General features: G+C 43.4%; 1 protein-coding gene across 5 annotated transcripts in view; it reads right to left on the minus strand.

Annotated features, from left to right (window-relative positions):
• The window catches only part of LOC119464504 (conserved oligomeric Golgi complex subunit 4), a 67,218-nt gene that overhangs the window by 16,440 nt on the left and 26,762 nt on the right, over positions 1–24,016 (minus strand). For 2 of the 5 annotated variants that reach the window (XM_049668796.1, XM_049668792.1), the window contains exons 11-18: positions 19,379–19,421; positions 17,248–17,366; positions 13,673–13,758; positions 7,932–8,160; positions 5,927–5,989; positions 5,755–5,811; positions 4,480–4,626; positions 4,305–4,397 (exon numbers count right to left, since the gene is read on the minus strand). In XM_049668796.1, coding sequence (XP_049524753.1) covers positions 4,305–4,397; positions 4,480–4,626; positions 5,755–5,811; positions 5,927–5,989; positions 7,932–8,160; positions 13,673–13,758; positions 17,248–17,366; positions 19,379–19,421 — 837 coding nt within the window. The remainder of the gene's footprint in view (positions 1–4,304; positions 4,398–4,479; positions 4,627–5,754; positions 5,812–5,926; positions 5,990–7,931; positions 8,161–13,672; positions 13,759–17,247; positions 17,367–19,378; positions 19,422–24,016) is intronic. The other 3 variants (XM_037725510.2, XM_049668778.1, XM_049668785.1) reach the window with 2 other exon arrangements.

The following is a 24,016-nucleotide window of genomic DNA, read 5'->3' on the forward strand; positions in this document are numbered from 1 at the left end:
AGGTATTTTCGGGACGGATGCAATTTCGTTATAATGAGGTTCGACTGTACAACGTGGCTGTCGTTTCATCTTACTTTTGTGTGTTATGACATACACTGCAACATGCTGTGCTTCAAGATACTATTTAATGTGAAGTTATGCTATGTTATGCCTTTCTGCTTCTTTAACGCCGTAAACGTATGACTATGCCACATCTTGTCTGTCATTGAGAAGTGCTTTTTGCCTTCTAAGCAATGTTGCACAGAATGGGCAGAATGTCACTAGGAACATAACCATACAGAATAATATTACTGGAACAACCCATCACTATACATATTACCACGAAAAATAGAGCAAGTAACAAAAAAATTAAATGTACAGTGGTACAGATATCGGATTTTTCTTTATTTGCTTGCACTACATTTGTCACTTATTTTTCAGGTGTGCCAATTTCCTGAGCTTTTGTGAGCAGGATGTACTTTTTACCTAATAGGCATTTGTTATCTTTTTGTACCTACCTACACATTATATTTTGTTCGAAACCATTTTGCTTTGCAACTGCGTTTTTATGCACGTTGATGTAATCCTTTCTTTCAAATGGCGCATATAATACGCCTTTTTTTTCTCCTAAGCTTTGTACATAATTTTGCACTCAGTTTTGTGCAATTCCCTGCTCATATGTTCCATGCACATCTCTACCACACCATGCATGCTGCTACTTACCTACCTCTGAATTAAGGCAATAGTGGATATTTTTAATTAAATGCAGAAATATAGTTAAATTCCCACATATCCAGCCTCCCACATATCCAGCTAGTTAAACTCCCATATATCCAGCTTCTGCCTCTACCAGCTTGAATGCTTGCTCATGTCCATGTCGAGCTAGTGCTGACGGAGGTAACAAGCACTGCTCCTGACAAAATTGACATGAAAAAGTTGTGAATTGACGTCTCATGTTTGACATAACCTTCTTGTTCCTTTAATTTCAAAATTTTATGCCATTTTACAAGAGTGAAATTCCCACACATCATTACAAGTCAGTGCTAAGCATTTTTTAGATGGAACCGATTTTTCTTGCACGTGCTAAGCCTAGACAATATTTACTATCTATTGGTTTGTTAGACTACTTGGTTAAGAAGTTTATGAGATAATTAATATCTAGAAAAAAAAGGGGTGCTCAAATAGTGAAATTTCCATATCTAATCGAATATGAACATTTGAGAAAAATTACCAACGAATATCAAACCAAATATAGAATATATTCTCATTTTTAAACAACATGAAAGATATTAAGTTAGTGCACAGTTCGTTGGGTGAAAAAAATGTCAGGCTATAGTATACATTATTTGACACATGCATATAATACCATTCGCAACTAGATGTCCCGAGAACTGAGGAGCTAGTAAATGAGAAACAACTGTTTTTAGTTATCTATGGCACCATTACAATGACAGTAATAAACAAAAAAAAACAGCCCGTCACCACATGCACATACAGTGTTGTGTTCACTGAAGAAAAGAAGTGCAATACTACAGACCTGTCGTGACTCGCCTTCCGTTTAAGCCTATTAGGTGTGGTGCATGACACATGCCTTGCATATTAGGCAGTGGCATGGCCCTACCCTGGAAACTTCAATGGCGTGATGGATTTCTACAAAGTGTGTTTCTATTGTGCTATGAGTGGCCCAAAAGAACAGATTTTCAATCGCCGACAACAAACTAACATCCCAAATATTGTGTGTGTGGCGTGGTGCATGGTTGAACACTGCTGTCAATGCCCGACCTTAGTGCGAAAGATTTATCCAGGATTTTGTCGTCCAAGAAGAAAGGGCATCTGATCGACAAGATCATCTTTGGGCGATAGCTGCTATGCAGCGATGGAGAATGTCCCTCTCGTACAACAAAAGGCACGAAGTTTGCGCTCTGCGGAATAGGGAGGCTTCGCGACCAGTGGAATGTAGCAGCCACAGGGAACACCGTTGACGTAATTTGTTGGCCCTTTGTGGGAGGTTTGAAAGTAGTTCCGCCTGTCCGGAAGAAGTCAGCACCGCTGAGAAAGGAAGATCTAAGCTCATAAATGTTGTGCCCACCAGGGGCCAGGGAATGACCTCGCCGGAAAAGGAGGGATACTTTGGTCGTGTAACTCAGGCGGCCAGTAAGAAGGAAGACAGCGCATCTTTTTGCCACAACCCACACCTGCCTGAGGCCCGATGACTGCTTCTACTGTCATATCAGGGCTATTTAAGTAGCCCCGACATGTACTTTACTCTCTCCCTTCTCAAACAAATCATTCAAGTTTTTGCAAAAGCAACATTGTCATTCCTGCTTGCTCGCCTTGTCTCCTGACGCCCATGGCGCGTCAACCTTAGTCACCTGCCATTTACAGTAAAAGCTCGATGATACGATCACGGCTAATACAAATTTCCGGATGATACGAATTTTTCTGTGGTCCCGGCCGAGCCCCATTACTTTGCAACGTGCTAGAGAACGGTTGTTACGAATAGATTTTCAGCATGCGTCGGTTGATACGAATAAACGCCGCCCCACCGACGGCCGCGAAAGAGAACAGCGCGCAGTCACGCGCTTTCTCTCCTTCTCTTTTGGTGCGGAGGTGCGGCGCCGGACAGCGCGGAATCCGCGACTAGGGCGCGAAGAGTTTGAAGCGGTGGCGCTTCAAGAAATAAATGCTTTTTACGTACATGTGCCTGAGTGAGTTCACCTCCGACTCTTTAATTTAGCTACAGTCGAATCTCGTTAATTCGAACACGCTTATTTCGAACATACCGCGTATCGACAATGCTCTTAGCAGCGCACCAAATAACGCGGCGGCGCCTCCGACCGGCATTGCTCAGACACCGCCATAGAGCAAAAGCTCAGGAGAGACCCCTCAATGCCGTGTGCGAAGGAATGGGGGAAAAAAAAAAAAAAAGAACCCGCGGCGGAAATTTCCCCCTCTCTCAAATTGCAAGGTCGCCGTTTCTGCATCGCGCCGGAACAAGCAGTGTACGTGCCGACTAGAGTGTTCTAGACAACCGTATTCTAGCACACACTAGTGCCGACGTCTCAGCCACGCGGATAAAATGGCAGTGAACCCTTCTCCTCTATTTTCTAGTCACATGTTGACCTTGCACGCTGCGGCAGCAGCGCAGAGGGAAGCAGCGGCAGGAGGCACAATCGGGCCAACTGAAACTGCCATGCCCGCAAACGCTCGCTTCCCGATAACGGCAGAAAACAAAACTTCAGGGGGCGGCTAAAATAAGCTGGCGCCAGCCCGGCGGCGGGCGCGCACATGGAGATGTGCGCACGTAGTCGAAGGTGAGAGAGCTACGAGGGAGTTGAGAGGGAGGGCAAGGGGAGCCACCGAAGCGGCGGAGTTGAAGCGGCCAAATCCGCTTCCCTGCTGCCCTCCTCCCTCACCTTTGACGGTCTCCGCGCGCACCCCCATGTGCCGGCGTCGCCCGCTTGCTCCCTGAAGCTTCGTTTTCTGTCGTTATCGGGAAGCGACCGTTAGCCGGCGTGGGCAGTTTCGTGGCCTGCGCTTGCTATGCACTTGCGCGCCGCGATATTTCACGACTCGCACCGTTCGTGCATCGTGCTATGGTGCACGAATACTTCAAAAATACGTCCTTTTAATTCAAACAAATTTTCGGGCCCCTTCGAGTTCGAATTATCGAGATTCGACAATAGTTTTAATTGTGTTTCGATGATACGAATTTCGGCTAATAGGAATATTTTTCGTGACCCCGTGAGATTCGTATCATCGAGCTTTTACTGTAGTAACACCAGATGGTAAGCTACAAGGAAGGAGAATCAGGCATACCAACACACCCCAGATTGTTTTAAAGTAATGCAAACATAGCGAGACTGGCGAAATAATAAATCAAAACAAATTTGTATATGGGATGTCTAGAAGTGAGCTACTCTTAATAAAATGACTGGAAGTCATTGACAATATATTGACAAGAAGATATCTGCCCAGTAAATTCTCTTAGGAAGTGGTGCCCCTGCACAACAACTGCAGCTCTCCCGCAGCAGAGTAATTCGGAACAGTCCTCACATCCATCACTCTCTCTCCCACAAGACTTCAACAAGTGTTGTTATCCCTTATATGTTAGAGAAACAAATATTAGACAACTTCAAATAGTGAATCACCAAATTGAATACGAATTGAATAGCAGGGACAATTCAATTCGTGTTTGAAATTTCAAATATTCACACATTCTTATAAAATAATCGTTCCTGATGATGTGTCATGAACAGAAAATCACTAGATTATAGTGGAATGCAATTCTCAATGACAAAGCATTTCATCACAGTTGTACTCACCTTGAAAGCCTTCAGTGCTCCATCAAGCGTAACAATGAATGTCTGCAGAAATGGTCTAATTCCATCATTAGCTTCATAAGATGTGAAGTCATCCTAGAATTATGAATGTAAAGGTTACACTTTAAACCATAAGCAAACAGTGAGAGGAACAAATTCTTTCTTCACCTCAACTTACTTCAGTCAATGAATGGTCAGTTGACTGGAATGTGTCAGCCCATGACTTGACATGTGGCTTGATTGCTGCATTGCAAAGCTCTGCCACGCCATAGCTTAGAAGGGATTGAAACTTTAGTGAAGAGTTGTTGAGGTCAGTCAGGCAGCTCTGTACAATGAAAAGCAAAATAATATATAAAACGTGCCCAAGGTATTTTCTACCACAACAATGTACTTTCAAAAGCAAAGAGAGCAACTAACGTAAACGCTGCAGCAAATACTTCGCATTCCTGCAATGAGCAACCTCTCACTGTCTTGGCTCCACTAGTTGATTAGAAAATGTAGACTGCTATCATCACTGGACAGAGTTTGTGGACACATGAAGCCTATCCAAACTGAGAAATTGGCCTCTCATCAAATGAAAACGCTGTGTGGTAGATTTAAGTTAACTGAGACAAGTCAAGAGGAGTAAATGGATTGATTGTTAGTTGTTGCAGGAAAGCCTACCAAGAATTTTTTTTTAATACAGGCCATTGAAGATATGCATACATTCTGGCTGAAAGGACATTATTTTATTCAAATTACATTCCAAAAAAGCTTGCCTTGAGTCGACTGATGCCCAAGGCAGGGTAACCATTTAAGTGGATCACGGTGGTTGTAGACACAATCACTGTGATTGGTCAGTTGTGGTGGATAATATGAATGGAAAAGAAGTGAGCTAAAAGGATCTGCAGTATACTACCATTATATTACAGAGGAACAGAGTGCAAAGAAAACAACACACAAAATGCAGTTGAAGCACTACTGTTACTGTTAGATCTCAAGCATGCCCTCCTTGCCCTCTACTTCACAGCTCTGATGACCAAAGCGGCAGTACAGCAGGGTACTGCGTAGTTTAAGCTTCAGATTATTGTTTGTAATGCTAAAGAATCAATGTAAGCCCTTTCAGTTTCCGAAAGGTAAAGGGTGCCTAGTTAGAAGAAGACCATGAGCATACAAAACACGATCTGATTATGAGGCACACCATAGTGCCTCCAGAATAATTTTGACCACCTGGGGTTCTTTAAAGTGCATCTAAATCTAAGTACACGGGTGTTTTCCCATTTCGCTCCCATCGAAATGCGGCTGCCGTGGCTGGGATTTGATCCCGCGACTTCGTGCTTAGCAGCCCAACATCATGGCCACTAAGCAACCATGGCGGGTCTATAAAGAAAGAAAGAAAGAAAGAAAGAAAGAAAGAAGGGACACATTCCCCACATTAGAAAAAAGTTAACACCCGTAATAACACAAGACATACCTCTAGTTTAGCAGTCTCTTGCTCAGTGGCTGAAGCGAAAGATTTGGGAAGGTCTTCCTGTAAAAGTCATTAGTCATTTTGCAAACTACTGTTCGCACAGAAAAATAATAAAGTGAGGATAACTGCAGCCTAATTTAAAGCTACATAGTCTATCCATAAAAATGCTGTTTACCTGAAGAGAGCTGGCAAGGGTCTTTGTGTATTCTCGTGCCATTTCCACATTGTTCAATGTCGTCTACAAAACAGAAGAGTTACATATTTAATTTTTAAATGCACGAGCAACCAAAAGATATGCATAAAAGGCTTCGTGTTCTCAAGCGGCACTTAGGCACTGTATGGGAAGGTCCTTCTGCAAGAATATTTGGAAAGCTGCTGTCAGAGTATATGTGTGTCTGGAACAATAAAATTTGCCTTGTGCATTACATTTACACTTTCCCTTAACACTTATCATTTTCTGGAATGTGTCTAGCCTCTACCTGACTTTAGGGAGATGCAAATGTGTGTCAAAGCCTTACAGTATGGGTACCACCAATTTCTGTTATGGCTCTGTGACAAGTCTGCTCTAGCCTGCAACGATTCCAAGTGTCAATATCCTCAAAGTGGCTCTGCCAACATCACGAGATTTTGCAGAGTTCCTGTCATCAATGGCAGATCACTTGCATTTAGGTGTTCAATGTGACCATATGGCGATCAAGGGTGTTGGCGTCACAGGCTATGAAATCCTCCGTGGCACAAAGAGAAATTTAAACGAAATTAGTTCAGCGGTTGCCTCATAAGACCATTTCTGCATTTCACATGCATCTGAATAGAGAGGGCTCCAGCTAAAGTTCTTTTTAGGCCTTGTGTTCTTTCATATCTTTGATCATAGAGAAAATAGAGAAGCATATATAGTGTGTAAAGTGTTTTTAACAAGTGCGTATCAAATGTGACAACAATGCTACCGGCAGTACAAAGTTATGTTAGTATAGCTTTCAGTGACAGCAACTCATCTACGCATGTACTGCCAGTTAAGTATAGAGCCCTATTTTTTTCTTTAGCATGGACTTAACAGGAATTGAGAACTAGGAGCAAGGTACGCATTTTGTATATTCCATATTTTTTTTGCTCTCAGTACCTACAAAACAGCGTAGACATCGGATTCGAAAATCAGACAACTCGACAGAAGCTTTTGTGTCTTCACTCCTAATATTGTTTAATAATTATATTACCGAGTCGACCAAAGCGCAAATTTTGCACCGTTTGATTGGGGAAGTGCTCGGAGCAATGGAGGCTAGTTTTGATGATACCTCTTGTCGAAGTTTTATTTTTCCAGATTTCTCCAATGTGCTGAAAACTGTCAAGTCTGACAAATAGTTCAAGTGCAGTCGTCATTTCATACGGTGCATAGCCTAGCTCGTGGAAGAATTCCAACGGCAACATTTACCAACATGCTGAAAAACTTTCGATCAAATTGATCGATTGGCGCAGTAAGGAAAAGAGTTAAGAAAGTGTTAGTCCAAAATTCAAAAGTTGCCTGTGGCGGCCAGCAGATGAAGACAATGATGAAGACAATGATATTGACACATGTACATTGTTAATCTTTTTTTCATGACTGTTTTCACTTATTTAACCACTATTACAATGTTATTGCTCAGAACAAGACGCAACTTCATTTATCCGAAATTTCTAAAATGTCACCAATTTTATAGCGAAAGAGTCTTATCTAATCAGATAAGACCGTACACCACTATTCGTGTGACGCAAATGATGGCACACATTCTCGAACATACGTAACACCAGCAATTACGCTGGAATGTACAATGAGTCATGTAGAAAGAGCCGGCATACTTGACCCGAGATGAGATTTTGACAACCGCCGATTGTGCTCATCGCAACTGTTGTGCTTTGAGTATTCCCCATTTTTCTGGGCACAAGTTTGCCCAATAAAGCGTTAAATTCTGAACTAGCGCTTTTGTCAGCTCTATTCTTCACCGTCACTACAACGTAACAATATGCCCCACACTGCTAGCTTTACCTGACTTAAGCACGCATTTGCACTGAATGCCCAATCAAGTTACACTAAACTCATTTTGTTTATAGATTATAATTATACTACAGATATGCCATGCTGTCATTACTAACTGTAGCCCCTAATTGTGACACCTGAGTAGAATTAAGCAAGTGCCTGTCCTGCTTACCACAAAGAGAGCTCTGGCCTTTTCCACAGTTTCAGCTGGCTGTATTCTTCCTTGCTGAAAGCTACTTTGAATCATAGAATATGCCTGACTGAGGTCCAAGATGCCTGATGGTGGAAAACCCATTTTTAAGCGTTCAGAGAGCTCATTAGCAAAGTCTGTTTCCAAGAGTGCACAACTATGGTTCAGCATTGCGCATACCCCATCCACACTGCCACTTGAAAAGGCTCGCCTGAAAAAGAAAAGGGCACTGTAAATCATATTAGCACCAAAACACCCAACAATGTCAGTAAACTGGTCCTTTAAAACACAGAGAAGCATTTCCCCTACTTTTCAATTATAAATGCTTTAAAATGACATGGCACACATGATGGTGGTAACAATTTTTGGCGCAAGAATGTCACACAATGCAATTTTCAAACAGTAAGTACTCATTTTTCTTTTTCATCAAGATACTTCCAGCTAGACTGTCAGGACTGCTGTACGAAGTTCTTATTGCCTTCACCTGTTTTAACTACATGAATTTTAACTCAAAAGGAAGTACCCATGTGCATTCTGAACAATTATTTGAGCAATAATTTTTACAGCTTGTCCCTATGACTGTATGGTGCAAGATGTCTAACAGCTACAGGTAATTATTTATATTAAAAAAAAGCACAACATTACGCCATATGAAAAACTGAGAGCATGGCTTTATTTCATAATTCTAAAGCAAGGTTGCACTATGGCACAATCACATTATTAACCCTTTCAGTGTCACTGATGCACCAGTACGTTTCAGTGTTTCTGTCCTGCCATGTTACGACGTACCTGTATGCTCTCCGCTTTCTCTACTTGCATGTGTGCTGTAACACGAAGTTAGTGAGCTCTAAGGTGGTCTTTGTACACAGCTATGGCAGCTATTCTCTATTCAAATATTCATGTTGTAGCGTGAGGCCACCATTCTTGTGTGTTTCTGACATCTGTCATATGTTTATAAAAGTTTTTTTTGTTTTTTTTTTAAATTTTATCTTTTAAGTTTTGTCTTCTGCTATCTTGGCTATGGTGCACCTAGGTCCTTTTAAGCAATGAGGGTGCTCCATTCATTGGTGAGCTTTCTCCAGGATGGCTCTGCCCTCTGTTGTATCTCTTTCATCTGTTGCTCTCATTGCTTTGTCTGATCAAGTTCGAATAAATGAAAGCACTCCTTCCTTGAGCATGGCCACGTGATTGTTTTGAAATGGCTGCTCGTGTGGCACCTTCAACTGTTGATCGGAGTGGCAGCTCTTCCGACTCACAATACAAGCCAAGCTCAGACTCTTAAAATGACAGCTTGTAGTTCGAGGAAGAGGCAACCTCAACCAGTTGGACTCTGACCCTGACACCGTGAAAAAGTGCTGAAAACGATGGTGTTTTTTAGCCTGCTGTGCATTTAATTCCTTTTCTCCGATAGGAATCTGAGCAGCATACCAAGAGAAAATTTTCCATTATCTGCGTAATTTTTTCTCTTTTGCATAACCAAAAATAAACTGTTGTGTTTGTTTGAAAACATCCAAGAAAAAAACCCGACGCTGGGGCATTAAGTCACCTCCAAAAAAAAAAAAAAACTAACACCAAAAGGGTTAAAGCCTTTAGCAGTGGTGGTAATTATCTTCAGCATTTTTGAGCAGCCATTGGAGCAGGCAAAATCTAATTTTTCTGCACCTACTGCTGTGTTTGGTGCAGGTGTAAGCCTTCCAAGAAAGTGCACGCAGAAAAACGAACTATAGTTTAGTGTTCTCTTTACATAATCACATCCTCATAAAAACTAGGAGCAAAAAAAAAAAAAAAATTGCAGTTTCGCCCGAAAGGCGAAGCATCGAGTGCGATAGCAAATTAGTAGACAGCTATACGAAGTAAGGATAGCAGTTTTATCAGCCATATAAACTCATAAACATTCTTTTACTAAATTAACAAGCACGGTGTAATGTGCGCACAGGTACATATAAACACATCTCGCTCGATGACTGCGCAAACTCGATGTCAAAACGCTAGAGCGAGGAAGCGCAGCAGCAGCAGCGAGCGAATTGACCTTTGTGCTGTCTCTCGCTTCAACGCAAACTAAACGTCGAAAGCAGAGTGCATACGAAGTTATCGGCATTCGGCGCACTTTGTCCACGTCGCAGATCGTTTTCAAGATATGGTGCCCGCGCGGCCACGCTATAAGCAGCAGCCGCCGGAGTAGAATGACCCCTCCCCCCTATCTCCCTCGCCTCCCCACCGTGACTCGCACGCGAAAGAAGACGGCACCCTTCCGCCCCGCCTTGCTCCCTCACGTGCGCGAGATTGAGCCACGATCGTCGGCTGACCCTCGAGAGCTTTCACTCGCACATACAGCATACGGCGCACGGCGACAATGTTATCGTGTTTAGACTTTAAACGGAGCATCACGGTGAGGGCAGAAATGCGCTTAGAGTGTCCATGTAACTGCTATCGCAATAATAAGTGATTCACCGCAGCAAGCTAAGATAGCAACAGCGAGCATACATTAACAGCGACATGCTACCAGCGGCACGTGCAAAACACGCAAGGAACATTAAAGGGACACTATAAAGAGAAACACTTTTCAATTTCTGGGCATTAAGTAGATTATTAGAACAGCAAATGAAGGTCACGGTCCTCAATAAATTTTGTACTGCAATACCAGTGCAAGCTTTACGTCACGGATTTCAAAGTACTTTTTCGTACTTGGGCTGTTGTGGACCTGTAAAAACTCTTGAAATTTGCTATGTAGTCTTCCGCTCTTCTAGGATGGAATGTAGTACAACTCCACCGAAGAACAGTTATCTGGGCCCGAGCAGTTGCCATCAAATCTATGATGTCATGGTGAGCTGGGGGCGGGGATGCCACTTGTCTTTGGTTTTTGCGTCTCTTCTGACTTACAAAGCATGTTTTCACGGTAAGAGAAGTTCTTTTGTTATTTATATAAGTAATTGACTAGTACAGCTGAAGTTAGTTTAATTTTATTTTCCCATTAGGGAAGGACCACTTCGTAGGTTTTATATTCTGCACAATTTGATTTCGTTTTATGAACCATATCAGGGCGGTGCGAGCAAGTAATGTTCTTTATTCCACCACTGATATGCACTCGCAGGAAAGGCGTATAGGACTACACTACCTGCTTGTTCACGTTCAACTTTTTTACCACGAGCTTTGCCAAAGGCACATGTATTACCAAAGACATAGTTGACAAAGAGCATTAATCACGGTCCAGTACCTGATCACCGTGCGACTGGTTATAATGCCGAATGTTAAATTCAACAAACTCAATTTCTCTTGAAAAAAAAAAAAAAGTAATACAGTGCAACTAATAAAGTGGCAAGCAAGCAACATTAATAAGTAAGGAATAAGTACGGTGGACACTAATCACCTTTTTGCCTACAAAGCACCACTGCACGCATCAGCCCTCGATACGTAAAACTACTGCGTTGATCACGCCATCACAAAGCTATAGCATGACCTCCCAACTCACTCTAGCCTTGTACAGAGCTCATGGTTGGCGTATAAAAATAGAAATCAATCCGATTTTGTCACCTGTCACAGCGCCAGTCTTGCTGGCTGTAACCCCCTGAACGAATGCGGCCAATGAATGCAATGGTGCCACGGTTTGTTTTGTAGTAAATGTTAGCTTCCCAATTTTCGCATCGCCAAAACTACATTGTGATGCAGCAGTGGCACAATTTAGGTGAAAAAGACACATTTTGAGTAGTATGGAGCAACAAATTCCAATTGGTGCAGCATTCCTACCACTACTAAAGAGAAATAAAGAAGAGGACCAAGAGAGACTGTATGCCCAAAGTGCAGTCACTCTGAACTCTGAAGCTACAACAACATATGGAGCATGCAAATATCACTGTCTGTTGCTATATGCAAAAAGCACCCGTGTGACTATATCTATGGGACTTGATGTCATTTATAAGCGGAAATGTAAGTATTTACTTAATGGCAAGGCTGACTGCGACAGGAAAGTAAAACCACAAATTGCAATATCTGTGTTTAAACTACCTGCTATTAAGTATGAACAAATAAAATGTCACCCACTCTGTAACATTACTTACATCTTCTTAAATAGACACTACAGACAAGCAGAACAAGCTGGACAGGAAGATTGGCTTTATAGAATCCTTTTGGTTATTGATCTGAGAAAGACTATGACTGATTATTGGAGATTATTGCAAGTGAGGAGCAAACTTTCCTTGCTTAATTTCTCTTGTGCTTAAAGTGCAGCACCCATGACATTATTATGCAATGTTCATATTACAGGTAAGCTGTTAAAGGGAGTTCTGCAATGGCTTTAGAGGGGTGGCTTGGTTGATATCAAATACAAATGCAATGCAACGTGTTCCGGAACCCCAAAATTAGTTTGAAACGTAATGATCAACAATTATTAAAGTAACCTTGCATATGTCTCATTCAAATAGACAACATATATGCACAATTCTTTTAACCAGTAATCTATAATTTTTGTTTCTTACGTCGCCTTATATCGGCTCCACATTGGAGGTCAGCTAAGAGTTTGAACGGCTGCAGTGATTAAAGCTGATGCTGTGGTGCTGCAGCGTCGCTGTGACAATCGATAGTGTTGTGCTGCACTAGCTGTCATGCCACCGGCTACTGGCGCCACCTACTGCTGCGAGCAGAAGGCAGAGTGACGAGAGCAGGGCTGGGGCAGTTTTGGGATGAAGCAATAAACCACTTGTTTTGGTGTTCGCTGTGAGCTCGGGTCTCGGCTCCACTTCTTCCAGCTACATGTGACAAATTGGTGACATGCCAATTGGCGGCATGGGAGCCATCACTACGTAATGGCCAGCCAAAACAGCGCTCGAACGCAGCAGCGAATGCTGCTGTGTTCGACTGAGGCCGTGAGCCAGCAAACAGGCTTTTACTAATTGTGAAGGGTGCGAGAACTCACTTATATACAGCTTCACTCTCTTTGATGTATCAGTTGTCAGATTGGCTTACACCTGTGAAGAATTTTTTTATGGTCTCTTCATGAGTCTTTTTTCTGCAGAAAATGTCTGCAGCAGTCACCAGATTTAGCTCCTTTTACTTTTAAATGTGATGTGATTATTTTTTTTAATAGTAAACAATGAACTAGCTTCAGCCTATTGTTACCACAATCTGTAGTGTCACAAGTAGATCCTACAAGAATTCAAAGTCGGCTACCACCTGCCTGTTCTGGCAACCCAAACCATTACTGTATGCATCTGCAAAAGGGATTCATCGTAGTTGCAATTTCAGGGATATAATCAATAAATCTAGCTTGAGTCGATACACTTTTGCTCTAGTGTGCCTTCTCCTTTAAGCAAACCATGAAATAAATATCAGATTCACAAATGAACATTTCTGTAAATAAGATGCAGGCAAAAGTAACTGCTGTTATTTGTCCACTGATATTTTCCATTTGGAAGTATCCAATGGATACTTCCCATTGGATTCCACTTGCAAATAGGCGGGGCATTAGCACTTAAAAAAAAAGTTCACCTTTCCCCAAGTTCATGCTTTAAAACTAAGAGGGCAATGCTCCTTCTCATTCTAAACTACAGGTTTTGCCCGTAGCTTTGCATATGTCACTTTCTTTTGGTGTATGCAAGATTATTGCAACTTGATCAGACTCTAAAAAATCTATTATCTCAATTAGATGTTTTACAGTTAAAAAAAAAAAAAAAAAACAGCACTACACACATATGGAAAGAGAAGGAGAAAGAGAACTCAATATGTCTTACTTAAGACATTTCTTCAGGATGAAAAAGACGTCATCCAGCATGCTAGAGCACTGTGAATTCTCCTCAATTGTATCAACTTCAATTGCCTGTTGAAAGAAATAAAGCAAAATCAAGCCTTACACAGGAGAAATTGGAAGCAGGTGAGACAAACAATGTATTATGAACGCATTGTTACAAGCAGGAACCAATACATAAAAGAGGTTCATTGTTTTTGGGTTTCATAATTATCAAAGTTTAGGGGGGTAAAAATCAGGTTCTTTTTTATACAATATCAGAACAGTTAACTTTTCTACAAGCTGTTGCAGAAATTGGGGTACTTTTGAGTTACATAACAGAAGAAAAAAAAATGACAGATTTTTGTGCAACAGCAAATGCACTAAAGGAGCACAGATGTAAAGTTCTTGTTTCATGACATGCAAGCTTTAGTGAGCAGGTATGTACGCAGGAGTCATGGATTGAAACTAAGTGCTCTAACGTGACAAATGATTACTGATAATATTGTTACGAGGAAAGAGTTAATTGTTTCCAGTTCTGGTTTTACTTTAATACAAGTGCCCAAAGACATAGCTAGCCAAGCACCACACAGTTGCATAATTAACCACAGCTGATAATTAAAATTAAATTATGATGTGCCAGAACAACTGGTTAGCTATGAGAGATGCCACACTTGGGCACTATAGAAGAACTTCAACTACCTGGAGTCCTTAAACATGCAACAGAATGCATGGTGCACAGTGTTCGTGCATTCCACCTCCATCGTAATGCTGCTGCTGCAGCGAGGAATCAAACATAGAACCTTGTGCTCAGCATCAGAACACAGCTGATAAGCATAAGGCCTCACAGATGATCACACAGGCCCACAAACCAGTGAAGCAAACAAGCACATCAACAGACCTTTTTTCTAATTTGCAAGTGCAGTTCGTTGCATTGAACATTTGTGCAACTAGTAGCACTACTGGTCATGATTAAAACAAAGATGAAACGCTAGCCGCACATGATGGGGCTTGTCTCTTGCACATGGTTTCATCATGAGAGGCATGTCTACATTTTTCATGCCATAAAATAACCAAAGTGCGCTTGTATGCGCTGATTGCAAGATGACTATGCCATTATTTGGCAAACTGCCTCACTGGAAACCTAGTTTTGCAATAATGAAAAGGGTCTATTCAGTTGCCAGTTGCAGAATTTCTCTACTAGCCCGGCACATTCTGCATCGTGTTGTTGCTGCCTGAATCATGGTCATCCTCATCGTCATTGTGAAGTAAGCCCGATTTTCTGCAAGCCGGGATCGTCACAGTTATATATAGAGCAAAGCATTTCCAATTCGATCCACTCCAGAGCAGCAGATCAGAAAGTGAGAGCGCTGCAAGCAATGATGAAGGCACATAAAACAATGTGTGGGTTGGCACTGCTCAATTGTCAGTTATCTGACATGTTTCTCTGTAAAAATCTACTCCTTGCTGTCTTCATATTTAATTTTCATGCTTATACACCTTTTAGCCAGCAGCACTGGGCTCTGCTGGTAACAAGCTGCTGCAAAATGAAGTGAACAAATATGACACAGGTGTTTAGGAGTGACAGTAGGCATTACACATTACAGTAGACTTCTATTCATTCAACTTCGGTTAATTCTATCCTGAGTTAAGGTTCCGGCTGGTGGCCATACATTTCCATGGGCCAAGACTTCGTTATTTCGATCATGAAATTGTCCCTCGCTGATGAACTTGAACTTGATTTATCAGAACTCCATGCGCCTGACTACAATTTATCACTATGAGCCACGACATGCCGTCATTCGTGCAGTCAAGAGTGTTTGATAATTCCCATTTCTTGAATGACTTCGCAACCACGGTGAATAGATGGCAGCTCACATCTAGGCTAAGCACTTTGCCATTCTATTAAGCAGCTGTGCCCCAATGGTGAGCCCAAAGGCATTGGTCTTGGTGGTGCTACAAGACCGTAAGTGTTTCAAAGACACGCATCTCCTATCAAAAATGCCGATTTTTAGCGCGGCCTTAGCTGAGTTCCCCCCTCCCCCCAAAAAGAAAATGGCAGCTCACAATGAATGGTTACTATATTTACCTAATATTAAAAAAACTTTTTTCAAAGAATATCGGTTCGAAAATTGCCTGCATGTTACAATCAGATACGAAACCAAAACTGCATTCACGGTTGTCAATAGCCGACTGTCAGTCAGCGTCATCACCTTTGTCATCATTAGATGGCGACAAGTTCTTGCACAGCTTGGCGACGACGGTGCGCCACTTTCAATACAAAAGCTCATTCAAAAGAGAAGTTATTTTACATGCTAAGCTAGAGGCAATGGAGCTATGCCACGTGTTTTCAGCATGTTGGAGCCTCGCGTCCCGTGATGAACTGGCAAAGCATTTAGTACAGACATGAGCCTCTACTTCATTTGCAATGATTGCAGACTTGCGTAAAAAGTGTGGAATATCAAATGCAGTGGACTTCATGGATTAAGGCTTGTTGTGGCCCATAGCAATAAAGAGCCAAAAAGCCGATTGCCAAAACTGAAAACATTTCCTTTAATTTAGAATGCCTTACTGCGTAAAGCTTTTCAAGTTCGATAATTAGTCATTAATCATTGACAGCAGTGACGACATGGACATGCCATAATCACCTTCACCTGTTATCATTCAAAGTTCATCCACAGTTCACTGCGACTTAACATTAGAGTTTTAGAATAGGCCACTGCACATGTGCGAAATGCAAACTGCGTTTGGGTTTTGCATCGGGCACACTAGTATTTGACTGATTTAGCAAGAGCCCCAAAATCTTTGTGTCAAGAAACATGGTGGCACCTATCGAAGCGCCGTCGGCTCTAACCTAGCACCAAACTGGGCTCGATTCATGGCAACGTGTGAAGTTCGTAGCTAAGAGAAGTGACTGCGGTTATCGCTTTCTCTCAAGTAACGTGTGTAATGAAGATTGGTTCATCAGATGCCACTGATTCCGAATTCGACTGTTGATTTCATGACTCGTAGGCCTAACGAATTAACTTGGCTGGTGAAGGCACGTAAAGTTGGTTACTCAACACTAAGTGCAACATATTGCTTGCTGCTAATAGAATAGCTTTAAAATTGTAATTAAATGCAAAAACGCGAAAGTCAAAATTACTCTTCTTATCACAAAATGGTATATTTTATTTTAATATTCCCTATCAAGCACACAATGATGTCCGCAAACGCAAAGCCCTATTCTAAAACTCTTCACTCCTGCATGCCCCAACGCCAACACCCAGAAAGCTCTTTGGGGCCCCAAAAGTTCTGAAACTCTCTATTAAAAGACTGTTCCTTGCATAGTAGCCAAACTGTAGTGCTCCATTAGTGGTTGAAGCAAATCCCCAAGCAACATCTTAGTTTAAGCTTCAAGCAGCCTCGCTGTGCCAGATGAGGATTAGTCTTTCGAGAAGGTAGCTTTTCAGTAAAAAACTAGCATTTCCTTGATTATTTGGAAGACTGGTTCAAGGTGCAAAAGTGGTTTTACGAAAAAAAGAAGGGATGTATACATAAAGTAACCCTGCGAGAAAAGTAAAAAAGAAAAGTGCACCTCACCTTCCTAACAGACTCGATGAGGAAATACTCTTCCATTATTATATATGTGCTCACAATTTCTTGCATAGACTTGCAGAGGTCACTTTCTTTGATTTTTCTGTCAAACTGCTGAACTTTTTCTGGAAGCACATGGACATAAAATGACAAAGTGCAACATTTTATTGATCACATGAGTGAACTGTAGGCATTACCTTTGCCAGAGTAGCAAAATGTTGACTATGAAACAGTCAAGAAACACTGTAAATGTCAACTTTAATTTGCTGACGTGTGAATTTCAGCTTGTACAGTCAACCACAATACAGTGGAATCTCGATGATACGATCACGGCTAATACGAATTTCCGGATGATACGAATTTTTCTGAGGTCCCGGCCGAGCCCCATTTGCAACGTGCTAGAGAACGGTTGTTACGAATCGATTTTCGACCCGCGTCGGTTGATATGAATAAACACCGCCCCACCGGCGGCTGCGAAAGAGAACAACGTGCAGTCACACGCGTTTTTTCTTTATCTTTTGGTGCGGAGGCGCGGACGCGGCGCCGGACAGCGCGGAAGCCGCGACTGGGCGCGAGGAGTTTGAAGCCGGTGGCTCTTTTGTTGCTTTTGTGCTTTTCTTTTTGTCTCTTCGCTCGCTGCGGCGGCCGCGCTTCCCCACGCGCGGCCGCCGCAGCAAGCGAAGGTTTGTGCGGTCTATGGCTTCAACGGAATCTGAGCGGCGTAAGCACAGCGCATACAAAGGTCAGAGCCGTGTGGAGATCGCTTTCAAGATACCGTGCGCGCGACAACACCGACAGCCGGCACAGGCGCAAAGTACAAGAACGCATTTGTTGGCAAAGTAGGAGCCATCTCACTCCCTCCCTCCCTCCCGCGCTACCTTCCCGCTTTGCTCCTTTCGCGTAGGGAGATTGTGTCGCCAGTTACCCTTGCGCTCGGTTGCAAGCATTTGGCGCCGCAGCACAGTGTCGCCCCCCCCCCTCCCTTCCATACCCCAATGGCCTTTCGCGCAACGGAAGTCGCGTTTGATCTCCGCTGTGCGTTCGCTGTCCGTGGGGGCGCGCGTCCTCCGCACGCTTTCACTCGCACATATGGCGCGCGGTGACGACTTTATCGCCCTTGGACTCGTGCTTCACGTCTCATGCTCCTCCTCCGCATCGCCCTCGTTGATCTCTCCCACCGGTGGGCGCACCTCGTGCTCGCTACCGCCCTTGTCGGCGAGATTTTCCCGCGGAAGCCGCAATTTTGTCTCACGCGGCTGCACTGTGAGCGGTATGCGTATACATGGAGTTCTATGGGAGGGTAAACGGGAGTCAGAAAAGGCCGTGCTGTAGCCAGTTCTGCACTATAAACGGTTACGTTATATGTGGTCTATACTGTAAATGCTTTTTACGTATGTGTGCTTGAGCGAGTTCACTTCTCGACTCATTAATTTAGCTAGTTTTAGTTGTGTTTCAATGATACGAATTTCAGCTAATACAAATTTTTTTTGTGACCCCGTGAGATTTGTATCATCGAGATTCCACTGTACATTATGGACCATGAAATGTGAGAAAACACTAAACTCTGTAGCCTCACAATGCAGCCTGGTACTTAACTCGAATACTGTATGCTAACAACATTGTCATATACAGTTTTACTGGCTACTGCTACAGGCTGCTCGGGAATTGAACATTTTCTGAGACCCCGTGGTCCGTAAGCTTTTGTGGTTGACTGCACAGGAAAACTTATTGAAAATAAGACATGCATAACAATTCAAGTCACCTTTCTAAAAAGCCATGTCAGCCTTACGACAAGTGCATCATTTTAACTTGGTGTATTGCGCCATGATGAAATCAGAAATTTAATTATTTTACTTTTTTTACTTAATCTTTAAAAAGAGTTCTGGCATTTTTTCTCAGCATGTATGCTATATTAGTGCATTATTCTGGGGTTTCCCAGGCTGTGCGTTTCAGCTGCATGCCAGAAGTATAGTGCAGTAGTAACCGAGCAATGTAACAAGTTTCAATGCTATGTGAAGCACAGGGAAGCAACTTGTAGATTTATTACAAAAGAAAATAAAAAGCTACGTGCTTGCTAATCAACTTTAGTGCAAGCTGGGCTAAGTAAATCAGAAAAAATTCCGTAGATGCGACATACCAGACTTCACGGTAGGATCTTGGTATGCAACATCGAAGTCACTCTACGAAAACAAGAAAGATCAAGGGATCAAAAACAATCACACCCATACACTTAATGCCAGAAGCTGTAGTTAAATTTTTATGGCTACATTATATGAAGACTAAACAAAAGCAAAAATGGCAATGATGACAGTGGAAAGAACAAAAAAACGGTCAATAGGGTTGAAAAAGCTGATGTGACATGCTCAAGATGCTATAGGGAGTGTGGCAGATAAGTACCTGCCATTGCCAAAACTGAAGCCCAACTGCAGTCTCTGGTGATGTATGAAGAACACACAGAAAATGCACAAGGTTCTTGCCCATTGTGTCAACAAGGAGCTACCACTGTAGGATCGGAGTGCCTGTAATTTTTTAGCTGCATGCTCCTTGTGACCACCACCACCATGACCTGCTACCGTGTCTACTACAGACCTGCCACCAGTTCGACCATTGATCAGCAGCCACTGTGACAAACTTCTGGCTCATTACCTGTACCTTAGCTCATTTACGTCTATAAGCTTGCTAGAAACTTTGCCACACATTAAACCTTATGTGCAGACATTCTTTTTTTTTTGTAAATTCGTTTGTTTCCTAAACATAACGTTCGCAGCATTTTTGCTTCCTAGGCACCATGCAGCTGCCGCATGTTGCCGGATGGGTTGCAGCAAACAGCCCATTACCGGTGAGAATTTTGTCCATAGGATGTGAAGCAGACGACACTCTGCAGAAGAGCTGTAAGCATGGCATGATCAGCACCTTCTGCTGCAGTTTTAGGCAATCTAAATTCATAAACAACTAAACAACTTTTTTGAGCTTAATCTGCACAACCAATAGCAGGCTTACAAGGCTTACAACGGCACATGAAAGAGACCTTGAATACAGCATAAAAGAAAAATTCAGAACACAATTCAGAGTTTGAGCTAAACAAAATCTATTTACCGTGTAAATCAGACTTATAGCACCCTGTCTCGGCTCTTCTGTGGACAGCAGTATATGACCATCTCACCCTTTTAGCAGATTGCAGGCTGATACTGCTGCAGTCCCGCTGCAACTTATTTTTGGCTCTGATCTCATAACAGTATTTTTTTACTTAAAGACTGAACACATTTTGTGCTGAGGTGATACTAGCGGGCTAGTTGGATGGCCATTGTTGTTGTAGAGGCAATGCACTTGTAGACACATTTATGAACACTGAACTAGACAAACACAGGCGCTATCTGTTTAGGTGTTCCCACATGTGTCTACAAGTGCACTTTTCTTGTGTCATGAGATGCATGGATGGATATACAAACATGGGAAGAGAGTTGACAGTACACAGTTTCCCCTATTTCCATAACAGTATTGTGGAACCAAATGCTGAAAGCTTGGGATAATCACTGGTCAATGGAAAAGGTATGCTAATGGATATTCATGGTCTTTGGTCTATGCTCTGACGAGGTGAATTACAAGTGTTCATGGTGTCTTTCCATCAAAAGTTTTTCCATCTGGCGAGTTTCCGCAAGTAACAACCCAAAGCCACTGACAGCAGAGCCATACTTTAGATTTTGTTGTGTTTTATGTGACATTCTCTGGTGTAGGCAGTTTACTTGAAGTGTTACCATCACAGTGGCTATGGAGCAATGGTGCTGAGTGCGAGGTGATGGTTTCGGTTCCCGGCTGCAGCGACTGCATTCCAATGAGGGTACAATGCACAAACATTTGTGCACCGAGCATTGCGTGCCCATTAAAAAAAAAAAAAGCTCAGCTGGTCAAAATCAAACTGAAGCCCCACAGTCAAGCTGTGACTTTGGCATCTAAGAGCCTGTCACAAAAGAGCGCGTAATCAAAGTGCGCGCCGAGTGTCGCGCAAGCCAGCGAAAGAACACGCCGGTCCCGCGGCAACTTCAACAGAGGGGGAGAGCGCATACGCCTCAAGCAACCACGCTAACAACGGCGCCGAAACGTCTGGAACGAGGTTCGACGAAGCGACGTTAACCGGAGAGAGAGAGAGAGAGCACACGCGCGCGCCGAGACTCCTTCTCACCCGGCGAGCCGAGAGAGATAACTACAGCGTGAGCGTGCGTGAACAGCATGAGTCATCATCACCCCCCCTCGAGAATGTTCCGAAAGCAGCGGTCGAAGGTACGAGAAAAGAGTAGAAGCTTCCCAAGCTTTGGCCGTGCTACGGAATCACAACTCCGATCGAATGTTCGAGAAGGACCGTCGACGGCTATATAAACGCCGTGCGAGCATTGTCAGTTAGGAATCCAGGAGTCCAGTGAGAAATTCAGGAGTTGAGTCCGCACAGTGAAGTGATGTAAAGTGAAGACCGAGCGTCTGCGGAAGGAGGGGATTCCCCGGCAAGCTAGTCGACGAATTCATCGAGCGTCTGCATTTCCGGAAGAAGTTCCTTCTTCGAGATTTGCCCCCAAGTTACGCCGAGATCGTCTGACTCCAAGACCAACCAGCACGGTGAATACGATTGGACACTTAGTGTTCCTATTTATTTTGTACTTTACGTGTTGGACTCTTGTGCTTGTCGTTATTTTCTTGTGTTTGTTAATACCCATCTGATTTGTATTGTGTTGTGTCTAGCCTAAGTGTGCAAGTGTGTGTGTAACTGCCTTGTGTGAAGAATATATTTTGTTGTGTTTTGACAACTCTGGGCTCTGACTCGGTCTTTGGACAGCAACCGGCGTTCGCTGGCGCACCAGAGGGCCCACTCTTAATTGTCCTTGCTTTCGTGGGATTATTTTCGGAAGCTGATAAGTCGGCTTTGGAATTTAGTCCGGCGTCTGCGCCTCGTTCACCGGGGTCTGTGACAATATTTCTGGCGTCCGCGACAGGACCTTTCTGGTGCAAATTGTGTGTCCATAGTAGGGAGAAAGAGCCTAGGGTCGTTTACATTGCTATTGTAAACGATTTTGAGTGTTGCACCACGTTTCGCTAATTTGTGTGCAGAGAGCAGTTCGATTGTGAAATCTAGGCAGATATTTTTTGCACGCGGCTAGAATTTTGAAGGCCATTATGGATCTCGAGAAATTAGTTGCCCTTGGTGAGAAGATGGGTCTTTCCGGAGCGGAACTACGGAAGTGGGTCAGTCAGAAGGAAAAAGAAGCTGTAGAAAGAGAGAAGCTAGCGGCCGAACGGGCCAAAGAAGAAAGAGAGGCGATGGAGCGAAGAGAGGAAAGAGAAGCAAAGGAGCGACAGATAAGAGAGGAAAGAGAAGCAAAGGAGCGAAAAGAACAAAGGGAAGCTGAAATAGCTGAGAGAGAAAGACAGAGACAACATGAGTTAGAACTCGAACGACTTCGATTGCAGCAGCGTACAGACGCTCCCGCCCAGGCAAGAGTCGATAGCACTGAAAGGGAAGAAACTAGCTTCCGTATGAACCCAAGCAAACTGCTTGTGGCATTCGATGAAAGAAAAGATGATCTGGATGCTTACTTGCACAGATTTGAGACAGTTGCTAAAAGCCAGAATTGGCCAGAGGATCAATGGGCCACTGCATTGAGTACGTGTTTGAGTGGCGAAGCACTTAGTGTGTACGGTAGGCTGACGCCAACCGATGCCTCTAATTATGGAAGGGTGAAAGCTGCTTTACTGAAGAGATTTAGGTTCACCGTAGAAGGCTTCCGAGATAAGTTTAGGACTGGAAAGCCAGCCGATGGCGAGACTGCCACGCAATTTGCCGCGCGGCTCAGTCACTATTTTGATAGGTGGACCGAACTTTCAGAGACTGCACAGGAGTACGGTGCGCTTAGAGAGCTTCTGATCAAGGAGCAATTCCTCATCAGTTGCCACCCGAGCCTGTCACTCTATCTGAAAGAAAGGAAAGCTAAAACGCTTCAAGATATGTTGGAATTGGCAGACCAATTTTTGGAAGCACAGGGAGGCACCAATCTCTCCAAGATCAGAAAAGAGGAGCCAGAGGATGCAAAGAAACCGGCATCCGATGAAAGGAGAAACCCTCCGAAGCCTGTTCCGAGGTGTTATCTTTGTAACCGACTAGGCCACCATGCTAGCAGTTGTCGGACCAACTTTACGCGCCCCAACGAGGTTAAATGTTTTAAATGTGGGCGAACGGGGCACAAAGCCGATTCATGTCGCAACGGAGTGAAGGAAACTCCCCAAGCATCCTGTGTGTATGCCCCACCAAAACATCAAGAAGACATAAACGACGGCTTTGTAGAACTTCGAGACGGAAAAAGAATTCCGGTCGTTAATGCGGTGATGACCCAACGGCCCGAATTTCCCGATAAGGGAATGCCCGTACTTGCCGGAAAATTGGCAGACAAACAAATCAAGGTGTTACGAGATTCCGGCACCAGCACAGTGATCGTGCGAAGGGACCTAGTAAAAGACGAGGAGCTCACGGGTGAAACCAGTTTAGTTTACCTAGTCGATGGTACGGCTAGGAAGCTTGCCGAAGCCAAAATTGAGGTCGATACCCCCTATTACAGTGGGAAAGTCACTGCGCTTTGTATGGACAACCCACTGTACGACCTAATCATAGGAAACGTCGAGGGAGTTCGTGCCCCAGACGATCCGAAACCTTTGGAAGAAGAGTCGAAGATCGAACCCTCGACGATTGAAGAGCCACGCGGAAAACCATCAGCTCTGACGAGAACACCGCGGC

The sequence above is a fragment of the Dermacentor silvarum genome, chromosome 1, assembly GCF_013339745.2.
Source record: "Dermacentor silvarum isolate Dsil-2018 chromosome 1, BIME_Dsil_1.4, whole genome shotgun sequence".
Taxonomy (NCBI): domain Eukaryota; kingdom Metazoa; phylum Arthropoda; class Arachnida; order Ixodida; family Ixodidae; genus Dermacentor; species Dermacentor silvarum.